Here is a 20221-nt window from a genome sequence, read left to right on the forward strand (position 1 = left end):
ACCTTAATCTGTTGAGCGGACAATCCATTTTCTTTGAACCCACAGGACACAGATTTAATAGATAGTTAGTGTCGCCCACATTTATGATGGCTTTCACTAATCCACTTGATCACATCTGATCTCATTGCTCTGTCACTATACAAGGTAGCCTTATTTTTGTGTGTACTTTTTTGCACTTATTTTTGGTTTTAATACATTACCCTCCTTAATATGAATACAAGTGCTTCATACTTTATACCACAGAGGTTAAATTCACACATAAACTCACAGCTGTCATTTTAATATGACTGGTAAAATGATCAAATAATCCAAGGTGAGACACTGCAAATACACTCACAAACACAACCTAAGATATTCTGTTTGGTTTCTGTGTTGTGTTGTGTTGTGTTGTGTTGTGTTGTGTTGTGTTGTGTTGTGTCGTGTTTCCAGCAAATTTCTTTATTTAGCTAATTTTGTGGCTGCATCTGGGGACAAACATCACTCACATTGGAGGACTGAAAATATCCCATTTTCAAATCATAGTGGCCCCCAAAGATCTAGATACTATAAACACATGGTGTTTTTCACAATGAACGTAACCTCTGTAGCTGAACTCTGTCCCTTACCAACGTGTTGCTGCACATATATAGTTCAGAAACAATGGAATCCCCAACAAATGCTCTGTTTTCTACTCTTTGAGTATTTTGAGCGATAGAGAGAGACAGAAATTAGCAACGAATGGTTAATGGGTCTTTTTTTTTTTTCAAACAATAATAACAAACAATCCAGTTTTCACACTGAAATGTAAATGAAATGTTTTTTATTATTATTTTTATCAGAAAATCACAAATCCCAAAACACACACCATGTTTCTTTTAAAATACAGGTAGCATGTATGTAATAATATTCACGACAGAATAATTACATATCACGGACGTCTGCATGCTCACAAGTGTTTTCAAAGTTTCACTGTCATTTTATATATATAAACACACACTGATAATTAACAGCTCAGTGCAGACACACCGACAACACCATCATAATAAATGAACTGAACGCTGAATACACTCCATCAGTGAGATATTCTTCTTCTCCGTCACTCCCTGGGGCAGGTTATTTGCAGTGCTTGCTGTAGGATCATTAAGAGTGCTTTCAAACTGCCGCGCGCACACAGCTTAACAATAAGTATATTCATGCCGCTGACTTGTTTGGAAAAACACATGAATAACAAACTAATGCACCATAATCAAAGGAAGCATGCTCATGTACGGCTGCAGCATACAAAAAAGTACACCTTCATTACTATAAGACACTTCAGAACGTGATACCGAGCGGCCAACAATAAACTTGTTGAGTGTATTTCTGTCCTTTTTAAAGAAATCTTCGCGTGTGTGTGTGTGTGTGAAGCACTACAACCCACTGTCAGCTGACGTAATATTTTGAAACTAACAGCAGGAAAGTAGACAGTGTGCAGATGCATCCTTACATAATGCAGTAAACAATTCTTTGAAAATCCGTGTTCTGTAGCAGCACGAGTGGTCAAAAACTCCACGTTATACCTTTAAGCAAACACACTCTTTACTCTAGTTTGGCAAATACTGACCACAAAGCATGTTATTTACAATGTTTTAGTCGTTTTAGTGCAACATCATAATTAATATAATAGTACACAACTCTTCCTAAATTCTCATTTTGTTCCACGTCTTTATTTGACATTGAGCTATAATATAACTGAATTTGTGGATGTTATTCGGCAACAGTACGACACAATAACATGTTACAGACTGAGGTCACATTTTCATAGGTGCATATGTCAGACACCCTATGCTTTACAAAACGAACACATGTAAAAACGACACAAATGTTGTACGATCATGGTAAAGCGGTCACTTTTGCACAACAGTGCGTATTCTGTAGGTGTGACTGGAAGGTTAAGAGTACAGAGTGTTATTATACAGAGTGTTATTTGTCTTAAGTAAAAAAAACAAAATCCCCAATCCGACTGCAAGCGACTTATAATAATGCAATTGTGTTCATTCTGACATGGTTTTATGCTCCAATCTCCCTACGCCCTGCAAAGAGCAGATAAGTGGGGGCCACAACGGATGGTTTCCAAATAAGCCTGTGATTTTCTTCCAGTGCCACTGCCCGTCATAGCCATCAGCCGCAGCCAACTGCCCTGAGGCGCGACAACATGCACTTTGACTGGAGGACGTTGACACAATTCTCAACACACCGCCTTGCACTCCACTCTTGACAGGCATCCCATTCTCCTTCCTGTGTTTCAAGCTGCCATCGTCCCCCTGAAACATGACAAACCTGCGGCAGTAAGATCAACGTCCGCTGACCCTCTGATTTAAACTCTGGTTTGGACGGCGCACTAAAAAAGAGCATTCGTTGAATTTCGCAGGTTTTACGTCACCCTGCAGACACAATTTGCGTACCGATTTCTGAGCACTACGGAAGCCAATTAACTTTGATAAAACAATATATATATTTTTAGTGTCCGTACGTCAGTCAGTCACTTTGAACTCGAGCGTCAGAGCGCGGACAAGGTGACATTGCCTCCATTTCTGGTGTTGCATCAGTGTGGCGGAAATAGGATGAAAACACTTTGCTGTCATGTTTTACATCACTGCAGGGAGCTGCGTCCAATAAATACCTGGTACTGAACACACAGGCCAGACCTTCACAGGTGTTTTTTTCTGTTCAGACTTAAAGGGGTTTTGGATTGGTTTGGAAAATAAAAATAAAAATATGCCGGTTCTAAAAAAAAAAAAAGTGAATGTCAGAAAGATTTGACATTCAATTGGTATTTATTTATTTATTTTTTTAATCTCCTGAAGGTCTCTCACATCTTTCTCACCTCACAGAGTGTGACATGCAGGCTGCTCTCACGTCGTCGAGCATTTTCACATGAGAGAGTTTGTATGATTTGTTCCTGCTTTAGCAACATCTGAATCAAAATCTGACTCCAGTTGAGCTGTTTGCTCATGATCGCAATGCCAATCAAACCAATTGGACACTTTATCCTCTGTTATATACACCATTAGGAACACTTATAAAGACAAATACACATACTGCAGACCTTGAGAGTACATTCTCTTGGAACACATATTTCTGCGTTCTGCTTTCCATTGACCTTTCCATTGCAATAAGTGTTTCTCCATAAGCATTAGAACCCCATTTAAGTGTCTATGTGCTGTGCACTCCCAGTGCGTCTAAATATGAGACACCTTTTCCAGATCTTCCATGATCAGGTCTTGTTGTTCTTTGTTATCATTTCTTCCGGCCAAGAACCCCTCTTCCTTGAACGAGCACATCCCCTTCCCCACTAACACTGATCCCACTCTGGAGCCAGGTCTGCTGAGTGTGGCAGGCTGGGCTGGGACCACAGCGTTCACTCTGATCCGGTGGGAGTAGGTCCTTTTGTGCTCAATGTCACCAGAGCACAGCTGGAATTTGAACGCCGCCTGAAAGCCCCTGCGGAAGTTCTCATTGAAGAACCCATAGATGATTGGGTTGACGCTGCTGTTGAAGAAAGCCAACCAGTGAGCTAGGGGATACACGTAGATGTTAATGACACGGTACTGGTGCTCTGTCAGGCTGGCGTAGTCACTCAGCATCATCAGTGTCCACAAGGGCAGCCAGGACAGGACGAAGAGCAGAGCCACGATCAGCAGCATCATTATCACCCTCTTCTTCTTCCTGGAAATTGTGTGGCGACTTTCCATGCCCAGTTTGTTGTTGCCGCTCCCTTCTCCAGACACAGTTCCACTGGCCCTCATCAGAGGAATAGCGGTCTTGAAGAGGGTGAAGCCAATGCGGGCGTACATGATGACAATAAGGCTGAGAGGAGCGAGGTAAATGTTAGCGAAGAGAACGGTGGTGTAGATTTTCCTCATTTCCTGATTGGGCCAATTTTCCCGGCACCAGAAGAAGGGGCGGCTGTCGTTGTTGTGTCCGAGGACTATCCGCACCCTCTGCTCTTTCGTGACCTGGAGCATGACCCCAGAGGGAAACATGATCAACACCGCCAGGACCCATATAATGACGATAATTAGCTTTGAGGTGGCGATGGTTAGTTTCTGCTTGAAAGGATAGACAATGCAGCGGAACCTGACAGAGAGTGGAATGAGAGAAAATGGATTAATTAAATAAAACAAAAGGGATAAAATCACACGGTTACACAAGCACAAAGCAATGCAACGACAAATCTCACCTGTCAACAGCTATTGCTACAAGTGTGAACACAGATGCTGACACAGATATTCCTTGGACCATTCCACTCAGCTTACACACGACTCTACCGAAAGGCCACCCTGCAGAGAAAAGGAGAAACAAAGTTAGCAGGTATAGTATATGTGGGATTGTTTTTTTCAACCAGAAAAGCTGCTTACAAAAGCCAGTTAACACCTTTCCCATGTTGCCATCCTGTGGTGTTTTCTTTTCACACCTCACCTCACAGAAAAGAAAAAAACACCATTGTGATAATGCTGCAGTGGTGATGGATTCGAAAAAAAAAGATTAAGCAAAAAATCAAGGTTCATGATAAACATTAATGGATCACAGGTATGCTAATGTTCAGAGTGTGAATGTGCAAAGTAGAAAGAGAAGACATTAGCACATTCACCTTACTTTCCCACTAATGCCGATCAAAGCTCGAGCTGATAAAAACCCACATGCATTGCAGAGACATTAGAGCGAATGCCAATTAAACACATTCCCACTGGTGACAAGATAACGTAAACCCATGTGAGACAATGAATGGTCTACCAAAGCGAACCTGACACGTACAAATATTATATATTATATATATTATATCATTCGGGAACAACCGTCACATCCTGACCTGTTATGATGTTGTCCACCAGAGTGGTCGGCATGCAGAAGATGCCGACCAGCAGGTCACTGATGGCAAGGTTGAGGATGAACAGGTTGGTGACCGTGCGCATGTTCTTCCTGCGCAACACAACGAAACACACCACCCCGTTCCCCACCATGCACACCACAAAGATGAGCAGGTAGGAGATGGTGAAGACAGCAGCCACCGAGGGTTTGTGGAGGTAGAAATCCACGTAGGTGATGTTCTGGGGGATTACGCTGTTCTCCTGAAAGCTTGAGGCATTGGAGGGGTTCGACATCTTCCAGGTGCTGTTGAGGATGAGATTCTGAGCCATGGTGATATCCTGGTGACAGAGAGAGACAGCGTTAGAGGCATTAGTGTAACACCGAGAAGCTATTGTGCGCTCAGCACATGGGTGCATGTGTTCTGCCTTGAGAATCCAATATCGCCCCTTGACAAAATCAACCAATTATGAAGACATCACACACACACACACACACACACCATGTAGTGCAGGCCCAAACAAGAATCCGTTGGTAACTACATAAAACAACAAAACTCTCTTCAGAAATCAATAGTTCAATTGTCGTCTCCTTGATGATTGTAAATGGGTTGATTCGGTGAAGTGCATGCTCTCACACACCCTGGGGAAAAAAACCTAAAAAAAAAAAACACGCTGACCAAAACAACCAATCAGTTCTGAGAGCAGTGGGAAAGCGTGTGTGTGATAGCTTGTCAATTGGTTAAAGCAATCATGTGAATTTTAACCCTCGGGAGAAGAATGAGGTTACTATTGATTTCAAACTTAGTTGGTAATGATATATTTTTGCACATTCTGGTCAACGTTTAGTTTTGTTAAACCTTATTTTTTTGATGCATAGGTGCACATGACATCATGCAGCTCAACATACATACATGTATAATGCCGTTATTTATTTATGTGTGCGTGTGTCCAGGTATTACTAATGTTGTGGGGACCTAAACCTGTTTACACGGTCACATTATGGGGACTTGTCTTCCTTGTAGGGACAAAAAGAAGGTGAATTTATGTTTTAAGGTTAGATTGAGTTTAGGGTAAGGTTAGGGTTAGGCCATTAGTAATTGTGGTTAAGGTTAGAGTAAGTCTCCAGGAAATGAATGTAAGTCAATGTAATGTCCCCTCAAATCATGAATGTCGAACATGTGTGTGTGTGGCTTTCAGTGGTATAAACAAACCAAAGCAAGCCAGGTTCACTTTATGATGAATATTGTATTAAAATGTGATAAAAACACACAATAATGATGGCAAATTTAACACCTACGGCCCCTAGTAGTGTATAAATCAAGAAATCAACAAATATATGTTTGGTTTTTTTTCATTCCCTCCCAAAAATTCCATGTCATTTTTCTTTGTATTTGATGTAAATGTTTCGCAATGTTCCACATCAGCTAACGAGGATCCTGACAATCAAAAGTAAGTTAATAATATATATTTTTTAATTAATTAAGTAATTACACTTGAATAAAATATTATACAGCTAGTTTAGTTTAATCTACTGCGGCAGCTATTCTTCCTGAGGTGCACAAGAAATGCATAATGTCATCATATAGTACAGTGATTACAGATAAGACAGCACACATACACACACACAGCTATTCCAAAGCATTATCCTTAACCTTACTCATTAGCAGTTTATGCCTAACCATAACTTTACCCTAACCACAATTCAAATCTAACTCAGAAATGAGGTTCTGCCTCATCAGGATCAGGTTTTGGTCTCCATGAGGACTACGGGTCCTGACAAGGTCAGTGTTTATGCCAAGAGTCCTAAAGAGGTAACAAATAACAAATAACACATACACACACACACACACGCCCCTGGTGTTATATTATTATAATCAATGTAAAAATCACAAAATAAGAAGTACCCGCTTTAACAACAGCAACAACAACAATAATAATGATAATGATAATAATAAAATATTATTTGAGAAGACAATCCGAGAAAAGAGAAATATTCCTCCAGCTAAGCTGCTGGTGACAGTCTCTGCCTCATGCAATCATGAGTCTCAGTACAAAATGTTTTAAATGAACAACACAATCTAAGAATAGAAAACAGGATATTAAGGACAAATTACTGACAAGCTGTGATTGTTTTCCTTGAAACAGTCCAACTGAAAAAAAGTCATTCCTTGTGTGTCAGTGAAGAGCAAACTCTCTGCATATTCACTACTGACTCGACTAAATCACAGTAATCAGACCTTGTGTTGGGATGGAAAGTCACAAAGTTGAAGACACTCATCTTTTTCTTACCTTATGGCAAAACAGAATCCAGGCTGTCTTCCTCTTTCCTTCTCTTAGAGATTGTTGTATATCTTCTTCATGTAAATTCCACTCACTGAGAGGCAGAAAATCCATCCGCTCTCATCCCCTGTTCATCTGTGCCGAGCGCCTGCGAGGAAGAGAGTGCCGGAGCTGTTCTAGATGACAGAGAGGAGATGAGAGTCACCCGTGAGAGATGCGCTGGGCAGTGCAGTTGCTGGGGGTATACTTGTCTGTAGGCGTTGTGTGAATTGAATATTAAAGATACTGTATAGCCGTCACTCTCTGTGCCAATATGATGCAAAGCCACTTAGACACCTGGTTCTTCTGGCTTCAATCAGAGAAGTGGGAGGGGAGGGATGTCGCACATCAACCAAGGCTTCCAAAAGCTTCCATCTTCCTCCTCGGCGCTCACACCTGCACTAATCATGTCACATGTCACCGCTCACACACCTTGAGAAAATGTGACATTTGGCACAACAACGTGATTGTATTACAGTGCAGTATTTGAATGAATACGTCCTGTCCGCTTCATTTCTCATACATTCAAGGGGGTGAAAGCCACAAAGCCCTCTCACAGTACGAGCTAAATTCACAACGCTGTGAGTGAGAGGAACTCGTCTGAGGAAACTAAACCAGCACATGGACAGCGCGGAAATAAGATTTCATGTGAAGGCTGATTTATTTTACAGATGTGTGGAAAGAGAGAGAGAAGGTGAGGAGAGGTGAGGACTGAGTGTGCTGGATGATATTATGTGACATTAAAGGAGGAGAACGAACGCTTTCTAAGTTTGACATTCGACATTCGTGAGGGGGAAAACAAGCGACGCGTGACTATTTTGTTTGGGGTACATACAAAAAGTGTTTTGGAATGATTAGAGTGAAATGTAAAATCCCTTCGTTAACACATTTAACATAAAACCTGTAAGAACTGTCACCTTTGCAGAGACGTGAGAGGGTGGAATGTTATTTTATTTATTCATTTGTTCCATTAAAGAAAAAAATGATACTGTTTCCGGTGCATGTACTGATCCTTGTAATAGCAACACTGCAGGTGTATTTAATTAAAGCGTCTGCTTAGCAATGCAAAGCAGATGGAGCAGACTCCAGAGTCAGTCTTTTTTGTTTTACAGTTTTACAGGTTGATTTCACAAAAGTATTAACACGTTTCAGTAATTCAATTTCAAAGGTTCATTTAATCAAAAATACTCATTTGTCTCCTCCTTTAAGCACTTGGGTTGAGCCTAGATCAACTAGAATCAGTCCTGGAATCGTGACTTTGAACTTGAACTGGAACAATGTGTAGCCTAAAATATTTATCCATCCATCCATCTTCTACCACTTTATCCTCCACATGAGGGTCGCGGGGGGTGCTGTGTCAGTCTCAGCTGACATAGGGCGATAGGCGGGGTCACACCCTGGACAGTATGTCAGTCCATCACCGGGACACATGTAGAGACAAACAACCATTCACTCCTACGCTCACACCAAGGTCAATTTTGAGTGTCCAATTTGCCAAAATCAAGATGGCCAAGTGTCTGGAAAAGATGAATTGGAAAATTCCAATTTCTAAACAATCTACTTTGTTACTATCTCATGATGATTCTGCCTTATAACACCAGGTTATCTCTTCCATTTTGGTTCAATTTCCTAAAACATGTAACTTGTAACATATCAAGTTAAGTTAAGTCAAACCCTGTAGTTTGTTCAATATCATTGTATTGGGTTTACTGGACCTTTGCCAATTTTACTCATTTTCAGATGTTAGTTTAGTCACGTAGATGATTGTGACATTTTATTTTAAGAACACGAGAGTTCCATCTCTCGTGTTCTTAAAATAAAGTCCGAACCAGAGTCCGTGCTAACTTACAGAATCAGAGAAGGCTGAGTTCGATAAATGTTACGTCTGTGCGTGTGGGAAACAAGACAAGAACACAAAACAAGAAAATGCTAGAGAGTTATTTATGTTTACAGTTGGTCTGAAAAATAAGAGTGGATATTTTAAGTTGAATTTGCTGTAATTGAAACTTGTACTAAGTCTTTAGAATCTGTTCACTAAAAAAAAAATTGGACCAAAAGATTCTTTCACTGAACCGTTCAGTTCTTCGTGCACGAGCGGAGCGCAGACTCCATCTGTCACTGAAGTCACTGAACTGAAACACACCTGGTTGTGATCGTTGTGATTCGGTTCAGTATTTCCGGCTTTTGTCAGTGCTGTCACTAAAAACACCGAAGCCCTCTGTTAAAATAGAGATTTTCAGAGATGTTCTTGCTAAACGATGGAGTTTAACACACATTTTCTGGAGTTTTCGGTCTTTTGAACTGATCTGCAGTTCGACATTGTTCTGGGATTTGCTGAGGCAGATTTTCTGACAGTTTAAGCCGCTGAATCACACGTTCACTGCTGTGGTACTGATTAATGCACAGCACACCCAGTGAATGAATCACTTAATGTATCAGTAAACATACTGTTTCCTGAAGAACTGAGACGTCTCAGTCAGCTGCACTTTAAATAATCACAGAAACGTTTATTAATGCGTTTGTTACGCTATACTACATTATCTATTGACTTGAAATACAGTAACTTTATTTTTCAAAATAAGTTGGATTCAAATATTTAAGGGATGTGCAACTAAACGTTGGGTTGTTACAGTTTTATCGTTTGAAAGAAGAAATTGCTCGAAATAATGAATCGCTCAAAATAATGAATCACTTCTTTCTTCAGGACTGACAAGTTTAAATAAAGACAATACAAAAGCATCAACTAAATATATTGTATTTAGTTAAAGAAAGAAAACAAATTGCAGTCACAAAGTGATGTGAAAACATTCAAATATGCCACAAGTGATATAAAAATGAACCTAACTCTCAGACGTAGAATTATTCATGAACAGGTTAAATACTCCCTCTCCTCCTCTCTTTGCTTAAGGCGACTGGCTGCTCACAGTTTTTAATAGTGCTCTCTTTTTTTCCCCACAGCTCTCTGCACACAATTCCCCCAGCTCCATTTCTGCTTTGTTTCCTGTCTTATCTCTTTAAAAATGCCATTGCTTCATGTTGTTCCAGAGTCATCACCGTATGTCGAGCGGCACCTTCGCCACTGGAGCGCTCACTTTTTATCGACTTTATCTTTCAGACTGACTTGACTTAAGAAATATGACGAGCACATGTGCGTAAAATAGAACATTTGCATGCATTGCATTTGGCTCACATTTGCATGAAATATGCCAGAATTATCAAAGGATTCAAAAAGATCAGTCACTCTTAACCTTCCAAATGAATTCTGGCTTTAATGATGTGATGCAGTCACACTTTAAGAGTGGTTTTATCTGGAAAGGAACATGACGTGGACTGTTTTATCCCCATTGCATTGATGGATTATCACTTAACATTGAGTACATGCATTGTTGCGAGTACTCTGCATAAACTGACACCAGGTTTGGCCATTAATGGAAAAAACCGTCAAACATCAGACAAAAACAAAATGCTTTGGCTTTGGAGGACAGACTTGTGAAGATGGATTTTAATTAGGACATTTCACTTGGTCATCCCTTAGGCTAATGGGTTTTTATTTGAACAACTTATCTTATCATGAAAAAGTGTTTGGTCTCGGAGGGAGGGCAGGATATTTCATTTAAAAGTCATCTGTAACTTTTTGTAATGAGATGAAATGTATTTGAAATGCTGACTGAACCACTGCAACTGTGTTTTTCTTTTGTGTCTCATAAACCCACGAGGGTTTGAGAAATGTTTGTGCTTGAAATGAAAAATAAATCATGTATGATTGCACATTCAAGTTAAAGAGAAAGCAAAGCAGTTCACAGGTCAAATGAGTGGGTGAGGTAGCGTCCTTATAAAACTTATCATTTGAAACACTTTTTCTTTTTTTATTAAAGGTGACATAGAATGCTTGTATCACACATATATGTTAGTTATGGAGGTCTACTTACATATATTAACTTGTTTTCATGGTTAAAAACCTCCTAATCGCTGCAAACAAGCCGATCAAAATATCTCCTCACTGACGCTCTCGTCAGCCGCGCTGTTTCAGACCAAAACCACACCCCCAGAACGTGGACTGTGTTGTGATTGGCCAGCCAACGAGAGCTTTCCCACTGTCCTGTGATTGGCCAGGTACCTGGAAGTGACGTAATAGATAGGCCAGCTGTCAGATACACAGCTCCCCCTCTGGCACGGTGGATGCTCTGCATCTCAGCAGCTACAACGAGAGTAGTTCTTCTTCTGCGGTTGAATGTACGCAACCGGATGTGCCCGGACTAGTGCCCGCACCAGGAGGCGCTACGGTGGTGAGGATTTCTGATGACGACATCAAATTAAGGAAGTGCCGATCCGCTTCGCAGAGCCCAGGAAAACAATACAACACTATTTTCTCAGCAGTGGCTGAACTGTTTGTTCTGAAACTTTAGGGTTTCATAAACGAGGTAATGACGCAGATACACACACACAAACGCAGCGTTAATTGGAGCTTCTGGTCTATGTGGCCTTTAAATTCTGTTTTGAATGAAGAATAATGAATTGAACCAAGGGGTGGACTGTTCCTCTAATACAGGGGTGTGAAACTCAAAACAACAGGGGGCCAAAATTAAAAACTGTGTCCAAGTCGACGCTGTCCGTTTCCACCGGTAGAACAGCACAAACAGTGCTGTAGTCACATGTATCTTAGCCAATAATTTGCTGTACTCTGTATAAGAAGCTAAAAGAGAGGAAGCCATATACAAATGAGGGGCTGAGCCCCCCCTCTGGTTCCGGCTCTGTGTTTTCAAAGTCCATATTTAATTTGTTTATTTATTTCACAGGCGAGGTAACCTGCAAACAATTTTTAAGAAGCAAATGAAAAATTGTTTTGATCATTCAAAAATATTGTGTTTTATTGTGTGAAAATACACTTTTTTGTTTGCGAATCCAACAATGGGCGGGCCTTAGGAAGCTGCTTGCTGATTGGCTTCTGAGTTTTGAGTCACCCTCCGTCTGGAACAAAAGTATCATACGTTTATAAACTGACAAACGTGAGATAATTACAATTATTTAGTCGGATGTCGACGGGGAAAACTTGGGGAACGAGTTCCAGACGGACAGCAACTGCAAAACCATGACTACTTTTGGTCCATTGAGCTGTCGCTCCAAAACTCAGTAGCCAATCAGTCGGCAGCTTCCTAAGGCCCGCCCATGGTCAGAATCACAAACAACAAACCACGGTGCAAAAAAAAATCAGGGAGCACAAAGAACAAGTGTATTTAAACAATAAAATACAATATTTGTGAATAATTAAATTAATATTTAATTTGAAAATATTGTCACAAATCTAATTCCATAGATAAGTGTGAGTCAGTGGAAAAGAAAAGGCTGGAAAGACATGTCGCATATTATCTTGCAGGGCAAATACAATTGCATGGCAGGCAGGATGTGGCCCCCAGGCCTTGAGTTTGACACCTGTGCTCTAATAGCTTTAAAACACACACACACACACACACACACACTGTACATCACTCGTGGTTTCAAGTTTACAACAAAGTCCTGTGATTATCTGTTCATACTTGAATGAATTCAAAAGGAGCCATTAATGCGCATTCCCTCTGCGGGATTTCCTCTCCCCAAATAAAATGATTTTAACTGTGCCTGCCCAGACAATCATTGTTTTGTGATTAAAAAATGTAATCCATATTTATAATTACATTTGGGAGCTGTCACATCACGGTGCTGCCTCTTCTAATCCATGGTGTAAGAGAAAAGTGTGCGCGTGTGTCGTGACTTTGTCTCCGTCACATGTCGTGACAACATAAATGCCGTGTAATTACACCATCACGACGACGCCTTAAACGAAGCACAAGCGTCGCCGAATGTATGTATGTATGTACTGTATGTACTGTATGTACTGTATGTATGTGTGACGTAAACAAAGGACGAAAAATACAAAACAACAGAAGACAGAGTGAGATAAAGTGGGACTTTTTCTAGATAATTTAATAATGAGGTGAACAGAGCGTTTAATCAAACTGCAACACTCCTTTGACTTAGTCTATTTAAAGCAAGGATTCCATAGTGATGGTTATTAGTGACAGTGTTTTGCTGAGCTTCCTTTGCTCCGGGGGAAACAACGTGAGGTCATTGGTTTACTCATTTGAACTCTCATTTGGTGATTTATTATCAGCGAAACGTGACATTTGTGAAACACAACATCAGAGCAAACGTAATCCTATTTCCGCTTTCTTTCTGCTCGGTTCACAAAACTTTATTTGATCCCAGTGGAGAGAAAAAGAAGCAGCAGCAATTATAAAATGAAAGTATAAGCACACTGGAGGCATGTGCAAGGTTTGAATGCAAATAAAAACAAATAAATAAACGTAGGTCAATGTGTGTGTGTGCAAACTTAACTTAACATAATTCAATTGAAAGTATTGTAAACAATTTTTTACAAATAAAGATTCTCATTTCCTGATTATGTAACAATGATGTTGTCACATTTCCAGTTTTGACACAATAAAAGTACAAAGTCTACATAACTATTATCTTTTATGATTATTATGATTATTATGGTCTTTTTTAACAACAACAACAAAACAATGCAACACACGATTCGTTGTCAGTTAAAGTCATGGTCAAATGTTCAATAATTAAACAGAACAGAAAGCTGTGTATAATAACCATCTGTCTTCACCGTCAGTGGTGCAGCTCCCTCTTGTGCACCAGCTGCAAAACATGGCGTTGGTGCGTCAGCCTGAAAACATCCACAGTATAGAGTCTATAGACACTTCACACGTACAGTATACAGACAAACTGGAGCAGTACTGACACCGATCTCACCATGAGCTGCTTGTGATTCGACCGCAGCAGGAAACTCACACAGAGAGAAGAAAGCGTGTTCCACTTGTGGCCTCAAAGTAATGACCTTCCCGCTGTGAGGCAGCACAGTCTCTGCGTCTTGTCGTTAATTAAGTTAAGACACTGTGTTCAATTTAATTGCTGCTGCCACACAGGTGGTGTTTTTTTTTTTTATTACTATTTGCATCAGTGGAAAGATTCAAGAAAGGTTCACCTGAATGCTTTTATCTGGCCTGTGTTTGTTTTGTGGCAATAAAAATGTGTCAAAAACGTTACACAGGTGTGATTTCAAGTGAAATCATTGAACTTTTGTGGAGAATTCATGCATGCATGTGCCTATGGATTACACACACACACATATGTATATACTATTTGTTTCTGTTGACATCTGATCTGCTTTTATATTATTATTTTCTACTTTCTAAGATTTAGATTGCTGAACATGATCAGTCATGTGACTTGGACTGTCTTCACTGATCCCAGCACAGACCATGACTGCTGTTAAATACATTTTTTTTTTTATTTAAGTTAAGCAATTTCATGTGCCCTTTGTTATTATTAAACTATTATACTTTATCTGACAGACTAGCTGCTGAGTGTTTAGCCAGTGTTTCGACAGTGCAGAGGATCAAAAATACCTAAATCGACTTTCAGTACAACGTATATTTAACACAGACAAAGTACACGCTATAAAGTTAAATCAACATTTCTCTTCTCCGACACAAAGCTCGAGTTTCAAACACACTTGTGCTATTGTAGTGGATTGCATCAAATTGCACAGGTGTTTCTACTTCTCAGTCTTTCTGATGATGACACTTCGATGTCGTGTTTAAGCAGAAACCGTCTCCCTTCTGCTTTGATTCAGACACAGTTTGAAGAGCAGGATTATGCACTTCAGCTTCTGTTCATGAAGTGAACGTTTGACTTTAAGCCCGCCTTACGAATACGCTCACCGTCCACTTTATAAAAAGGTTTCACCCGCTCATCTGCTTGTTTGCTTACACGCGGACACGATAAAGGGAACAATAACTCAAATAACCACTCGCTGCATCCAGTGTATGCAGAAGACGGCGCCTGAAAGTACAAATGGTTGAGCCTTAGACTCTACTAAGTATTATGTGAAACTTAAAGCTGCAGGGAGTTACTTTTTTTCAGTCTTCGTGAACAGAAATGACATAAAATCTATCACCAGGCCCCGTCAATACTTTGACACGCCCACCAGTGTCTACCATAGTGTATATAGGAGTATAGTGTGTGGCCAACATTGCAACGCCTTTAAGTGTACATACAGATAAGCGCTCCTGCAGCTCCTCTGCAGTGACACCATTTGGAAGGCAAACATGGAGCGGCTTTCTTTGACAGGTAATTATCCCCTGATACAGTACGATAAAAACCTCAAGACTCCGGGTTTTTTCCTTCTTGAGCTTCTGTGGTTACATTACTGGGACTCTGCACCTTGAATACCCAACGTCATTAACCCGAGTGGATGTCAAGAGGACAAAAAAAAAAACATGGAGAAGTTAATTATTACACAGAATTCCATCATGGCAAAGACAAGAGCCCCAAGACTCATGAGGCAATTAGTATCATTACAGCTGACATGAGTCCTGTGATCACGGAAACTATGCAGCGAGACCGATGCACTTGCAGCAGGATGTGACAACGGCGGCTGACTTTAGTTTGAAGTCGGCCCCGGAAAATCCCCGTAAAGACACACGCGTTCCAACGTAAACCCGCCTCTCGCCCCATGTCAGCTGAGATTGTGGAGGATGAAGAGTCTTTTTAAAACATTTTCCCACCAAGTTTGGTGTCAACTTGGAAAATCAGACTTTATACACTATTGTTTTGAGTTCCCGCAAGTACGTAGGTACACGTCGTTTAAGAAGCCGCACAGTTCAGAATAAACCACAGTGCGACATGTTTAAGAATCATCAGGACCGTTTTATTGCTCAACACACTACTCCATTAAAAAAAGAAAGAAAGAAAGAAAATCCCACTGACATCTGCTTCCTTCTGAGAAACCTCTCAATTATATTAATGAGCACATTAAATGCGTGTATAAAAGAACATCACAAAAATATCACATAGTTTGCGTAGGCAGAAGCAGAAAGTATAGAAATCATGGTACAGATCACATGAACAGAGTGGAAGACTGTTTAGTTTTTTGGTTTTTGGTTCAAAACAGAAATTTGTACTTCAGTGTTTAGGATTTTTAAAGCCCTTACTTGCACTATACAAAATGATAAATACAGCACTGATTTGTGCGCGTGCTTTTCATCAAAGAAATACATAAACAGACGTACTAATAGATGGAGATGTTCTACATTCAAATGTGCAATAATATTATACATTTACTGAGCTGGTTAACACAGTGTAAGAGCAGGATTGAAGACATCTACACAAGATTGCAGCATTAAAAAGATTTCAACCTGCCACTGGTGGAAATTGATTTTGTAGCAAAAGCACTTTTTACTCCGTGTGTGTAAAATAAAGTAGAACTTTGTCTTCACCGGGAAAAGGAAGTCACAGTGATTGTTGATTTTCATTCAAAAATAATAATAATTAAAGATTGATTTATCGCATCAACAGTTTTGATCACATTTTAAAAGGAAAATTCAACTTAAATAGTCTCACGTGTGTGAGCACTAAACTCTATTCACTTTTTCAGATGATTTTGTATATATATATATATATATATATATATATATATATATATATATATATATATATAAAAAATAATAAATGTACAAGTTTTCACCACCACCAAATGAGGTCATGAAAAATGATCTCTTACGTTTTACGTCCCCCACATCTGAAGAGATAATTTAAAAATCGCTTCGCTATTAGGATAGATAAAAACAAAAAAAACACAAAAATCTTAAAACATTATTATTAACAGCAACAAAAAATAAAAATCTTAAGTGTCAGAGAAGGAAAAAAGGAAATTTAAAGATCCTGTGTAGTGCCAGTTGAGGACGACAAAAACAAAAATGACTGTTTGATCATAAATAATTGCACCACAGATCTTCTTAATATATAATAATAATATAATATCATGTCTGGCACCTATGGAAAATAAGAGGTAGAGCTACATACAGCTACAATATCATCTCCGTATGATAGGGAAATGACCGCTGAGTGGATTCAGACCACAGGAAGAATTTGCACAGGGGGGGGAATTTAATGGAGAAGCTCATACTTGAAATTCAAAACAGCTGAAAGTTTAAATACAATAAATATAATACATTTTTTTCTTTTTTTCTGTTCCAGTCTGTGTGGTGCTTGAACAAATACTGTCCTCTTACAGCATCGTCTGGATGTGTTGTCGCATACGATTAAAAAAGCACCCTCATAAATAATTATATGCCCATGAATACAAAATTAATGTTTTCTCTCGACTGTGCATAGATGACATTTTGTAGCCCTTTTGTTGACAAAAAAAAAAAAACAACAGTACTCGCCTCTATATGAAATACCTCGACTTCATTTTTAAAAATGACAGTAGTCCTACAAATAAAAAAAAAACAACCCATCAGAAATGACTTTTAAAACAACAGCACTACCCAGAAACGCTGGTGATGTTTGGAATAAAACAAACCTACTGTCTCCTCTCTGTAGCTGAATTATTATCGTACACATTCATTGTTAGGACGTCGATGTTCCATAAAAAAAACGGCACGCAGAAGACTTTGATGAGCCCTTTTGTTTCCTGCGGGGAATCCCGCAGATGAAGGCGAGATAAACAACTCCTCATTAAAATGCTGTACCAACAAAGGGTTTTTGATTTTAAGACAAACGTTCTCAACTCCGTTGAGATTTTTTTGGTACAAAACAAAAACACAAAAAAAGAAGGAGTCACTTCTTTGGGGTGATTGGTTCACAGATCAGTTTCAGAGCCCCGCCTCCAGAAGAAACCTCTATCCTCAGAGTCCCGGCCTATTTGAATCTGAGGCAAACCTTGTGTGTATGAACCTCTCTCAAGACTGAAAAGACCAAAGGAAACAGGAGGAATATGAATGTCAGGCCTGTCCAGATGTCTGATTTGCATGTGCAATGAAACTGCCAGCTGGTACTCACTTACTCGGCCACAGTGGGAGACTCAAAGTAATGCTCAGCACGGTGAATGCGGGTTAAGGAAATTGTGCGGTTCATCTCCTGGAGGGAGAGGAGGGGAAAAAAAAAAAAGAAAAGGTGCATCATAATCGTGAAAAAAGCAGGGACGGAAAAGTGAAATGTATGAAACCTGGAAGGAAAACGACGAGTATGGAGCGTTGAGAAGCAGAGTGTGGAGCACTGCTACAGGAAAAGCTGAATGCTAACTAGTTACTCACTATCCAGAGATTTATCCCCCAACATGGGCTCCTTCTCCATCATATCCATGGAGATTTTTATACTGGGGACATTTTCATGGTATGGGTAGTCAGACTGTGGGAGGAGGGAGGGATGACAATGATTTACACTCACAATCACAAATGATGTTAAAAGGTGAGAATCTACACAAGACACACAACACTGGACACATGAGAAGATGGTTTGCAGTTTTATCAACACGTATGGACCGTAAGAGCATGAGCATTATTTGTGGGGGGGGTTTATATGGTGTTGGTCTCACAGGTGGTCATTTGTGTATGTAGGAACAAGAGGTCGACCACTTTTTCTACAGTTGGAATTAGGTTTTTTTTCCTCCCTCTAATAAAATATGCCTTTTCTAATAAATAAATTGCATAACCCTGTAACACCCAAGCCTCAGAATGTCCATTTGGACCCTTTTGTGTGTAATTAAATAAATAAATGAATAAATGAATGAATAAATAAATAAATAAATAAATAAATAAATAAATAAATCCTACCTACACAGAAACTACTGCCAATTACCAGTGAGTCCAACACCGTATAAAAATAGCAATTTTCTGATGTTTGAGACATTCATGCTGAATGTATGGTTCACTCACGAAGTCTGCCTCGCTGTCGATGCTTCCCTTCTTCTTGTTTTTCTTCTTCTTCTCGTCCTCTTTCTTCTTCTTGTCTTTCTCTGGAATGACGTCGTCCAGGTAGCCGAGGTCGTGCTGGGAGAACACGTAGTCCATGGCCTTGCGCACTGCGACCAACGCCAAGATCTTACAAAACACAGAAACGGTTGGATTAGCTTTCGCGCCCCCCGGACGTCCAAGGCGGGAGTGAATCCATCGCGTTTGAGCCATTTCTCACCATGACGGGGAAGACGATGGCAGCCACGGTGGACTTGAGGATCCAGAGAAGAGCCAGGCACAGGCCCTGGATGAAGGTGAAGAGGTGGATGCGTCTCTGGGGGACGTGTCGCAGGTAGATCAGGTCCGGCTGGTGCTTGGCTGGCATCAGGACTAGCAGCAGGCGATCCATGAACTGATGCAGACAAAAACCATTAGAAGAGTTATTTGTATAGCCCAAATTCACAAGTCACAGTTTGCACTCAATGGTGTCACAGTCCCTATTACTGTAGTAGGTGCAGATTTGATCCCAGGCTAATGCTAATGCCAGTAGTTGGTGGGAAACCATGGCAACCTGGATTATAATAACATTAACTACTACAACATTAGACATAGTGATTTTAATGTTGTAGAACAGCAGAAAAAACTTTAATTGTATTGTATTCTAGCATAAGTTTGTTTTGTTCCTTTTTCATTTATTGCACGTGTCAAACTGGTGGCCCGGGGTCCACACGTGGCCCTCTAATCGATTACATGCGGCCCGCCCACCACTGTGCAAGGTGATGGAATAGAGACAGAATATAAGACTAATTGTATTTGCTGGCAATATTTTTATAATAGTAATGAGACATTGTTTTATTAAACGTATTACCCTCAACATGAAATTACATATATTTAAGCTGTTTTAATCACAATTATCCTCGTCATTATTTAGCTAAATTTTCCATTTAATTCTCCGTTTTTGTGCATCATAAATATGTTTTTATTGCTAATTATTTTGTATCAAAACAAGCACTTTTACTTTGCAATTCTGTCTAACATCATAATGAATATCTTACTGGCTATAAATAGTTGTTTTTCTCACTTTTTTCCCTCTGTGTCGGCCCCCGCTTGATCAGACTAGATGCTCATTGGCCCCCAGGTCATTTGAGTTTGACACCCCTGAATTATTGATTTATTACTCTGGGGTGGAGCAGGTGGGATGGAGCCGTTTAGGGACCTTGCAATGATGGTGTGAAATGTCTGCATGTGCATGTATGCGTGTAATGACATATTCTATTCTTCCAT

The 20221-nt window shown here is 39.9% G+C and overlaps 2 protein-coding genes across 5 annotated transcripts in view; both read right to left on the reverse strand.

Annotated features, from left to right (window-relative positions):
* Positions 1 to 837: 837 nt before the first annotated feature.
* LOC122758146 (neuropeptide FF receptor 2-like) lies at positions 838 to 7283 on the reverse strand. The gene is made up of 4 exons (XM_044012092.1): positions 7119 to 7283; positions 4832 to 5168; positions 4202 to 4301; positions 838 to 4098 (listed from the first exon to the last, which is right to left on the reverse strand). The coding sequence occupies exons 1-4, from the start codon at positions 7221 to 7223 to the stop codon at positions 3201 to 3203; spliced, it is 1440 nt and encodes a 479-aa protein (XP_043868027.1). The 5' UTR covers positions 7224 to 7283; the 3' UTR covers positions 838 to 3200.
* A 10118-nt stretch (positions 7284 to 17401) lies between these two features.
* LOC122758145 (electrogenic sodium bicarbonate cotransporter 1-like) overlaps positions 17402 to 20221 on the reverse strand; it is a 30847-nt gene continuing 28027 nt past the window's right edge. The window contains exons 22-26 of one of the 4 annotated variants that reach the window (XM_044012089.1): positions 19176 to 19349; positions 18920 to 19084; positions 18299 to 18392; positions 18049 to 18122; positions 17402 to 17950 (exon numbers count right to left, since the gene is read on the reverse strand). In XM_044012089.1, the coding sequence (XP_043868024.1) occupies positions 18079 to 18122; positions 18299 to 18392; positions 18920 to 19084; positions 19176 to 19349 (477 nt within the window). In that variant the 3' untranslated portion in view covers positions 17402 to 17950; positions 18049 to 18078. Of the gene's footprint in view, positions 17951 to 18044; positions 18123 to 18298; positions 18393 to 18919; positions 19085 to 19175; positions 19350 to 20221 lie in introns of all 4 variants that reach the window. The other 3 variants (XM_044012088.1, XM_044012087.1, XM_044012090.1) reach the window with 3 other exon arrangements.

The sequence above is a fragment of the Solea senegalensis genome, linkage group LG21, assembly GCF_019176455.1.
Source record: "Solea senegalensis isolate Sse05_10M linkage group LG21, IFAPA_SoseM_1, whole genome shotgun sequence".
NCBI classification, from domain to species: Eukaryota; Metazoa; Chordata; class Actinopteri; order Pleuronectiformes; family Soleidae; genus Solea; species Solea senegalensis.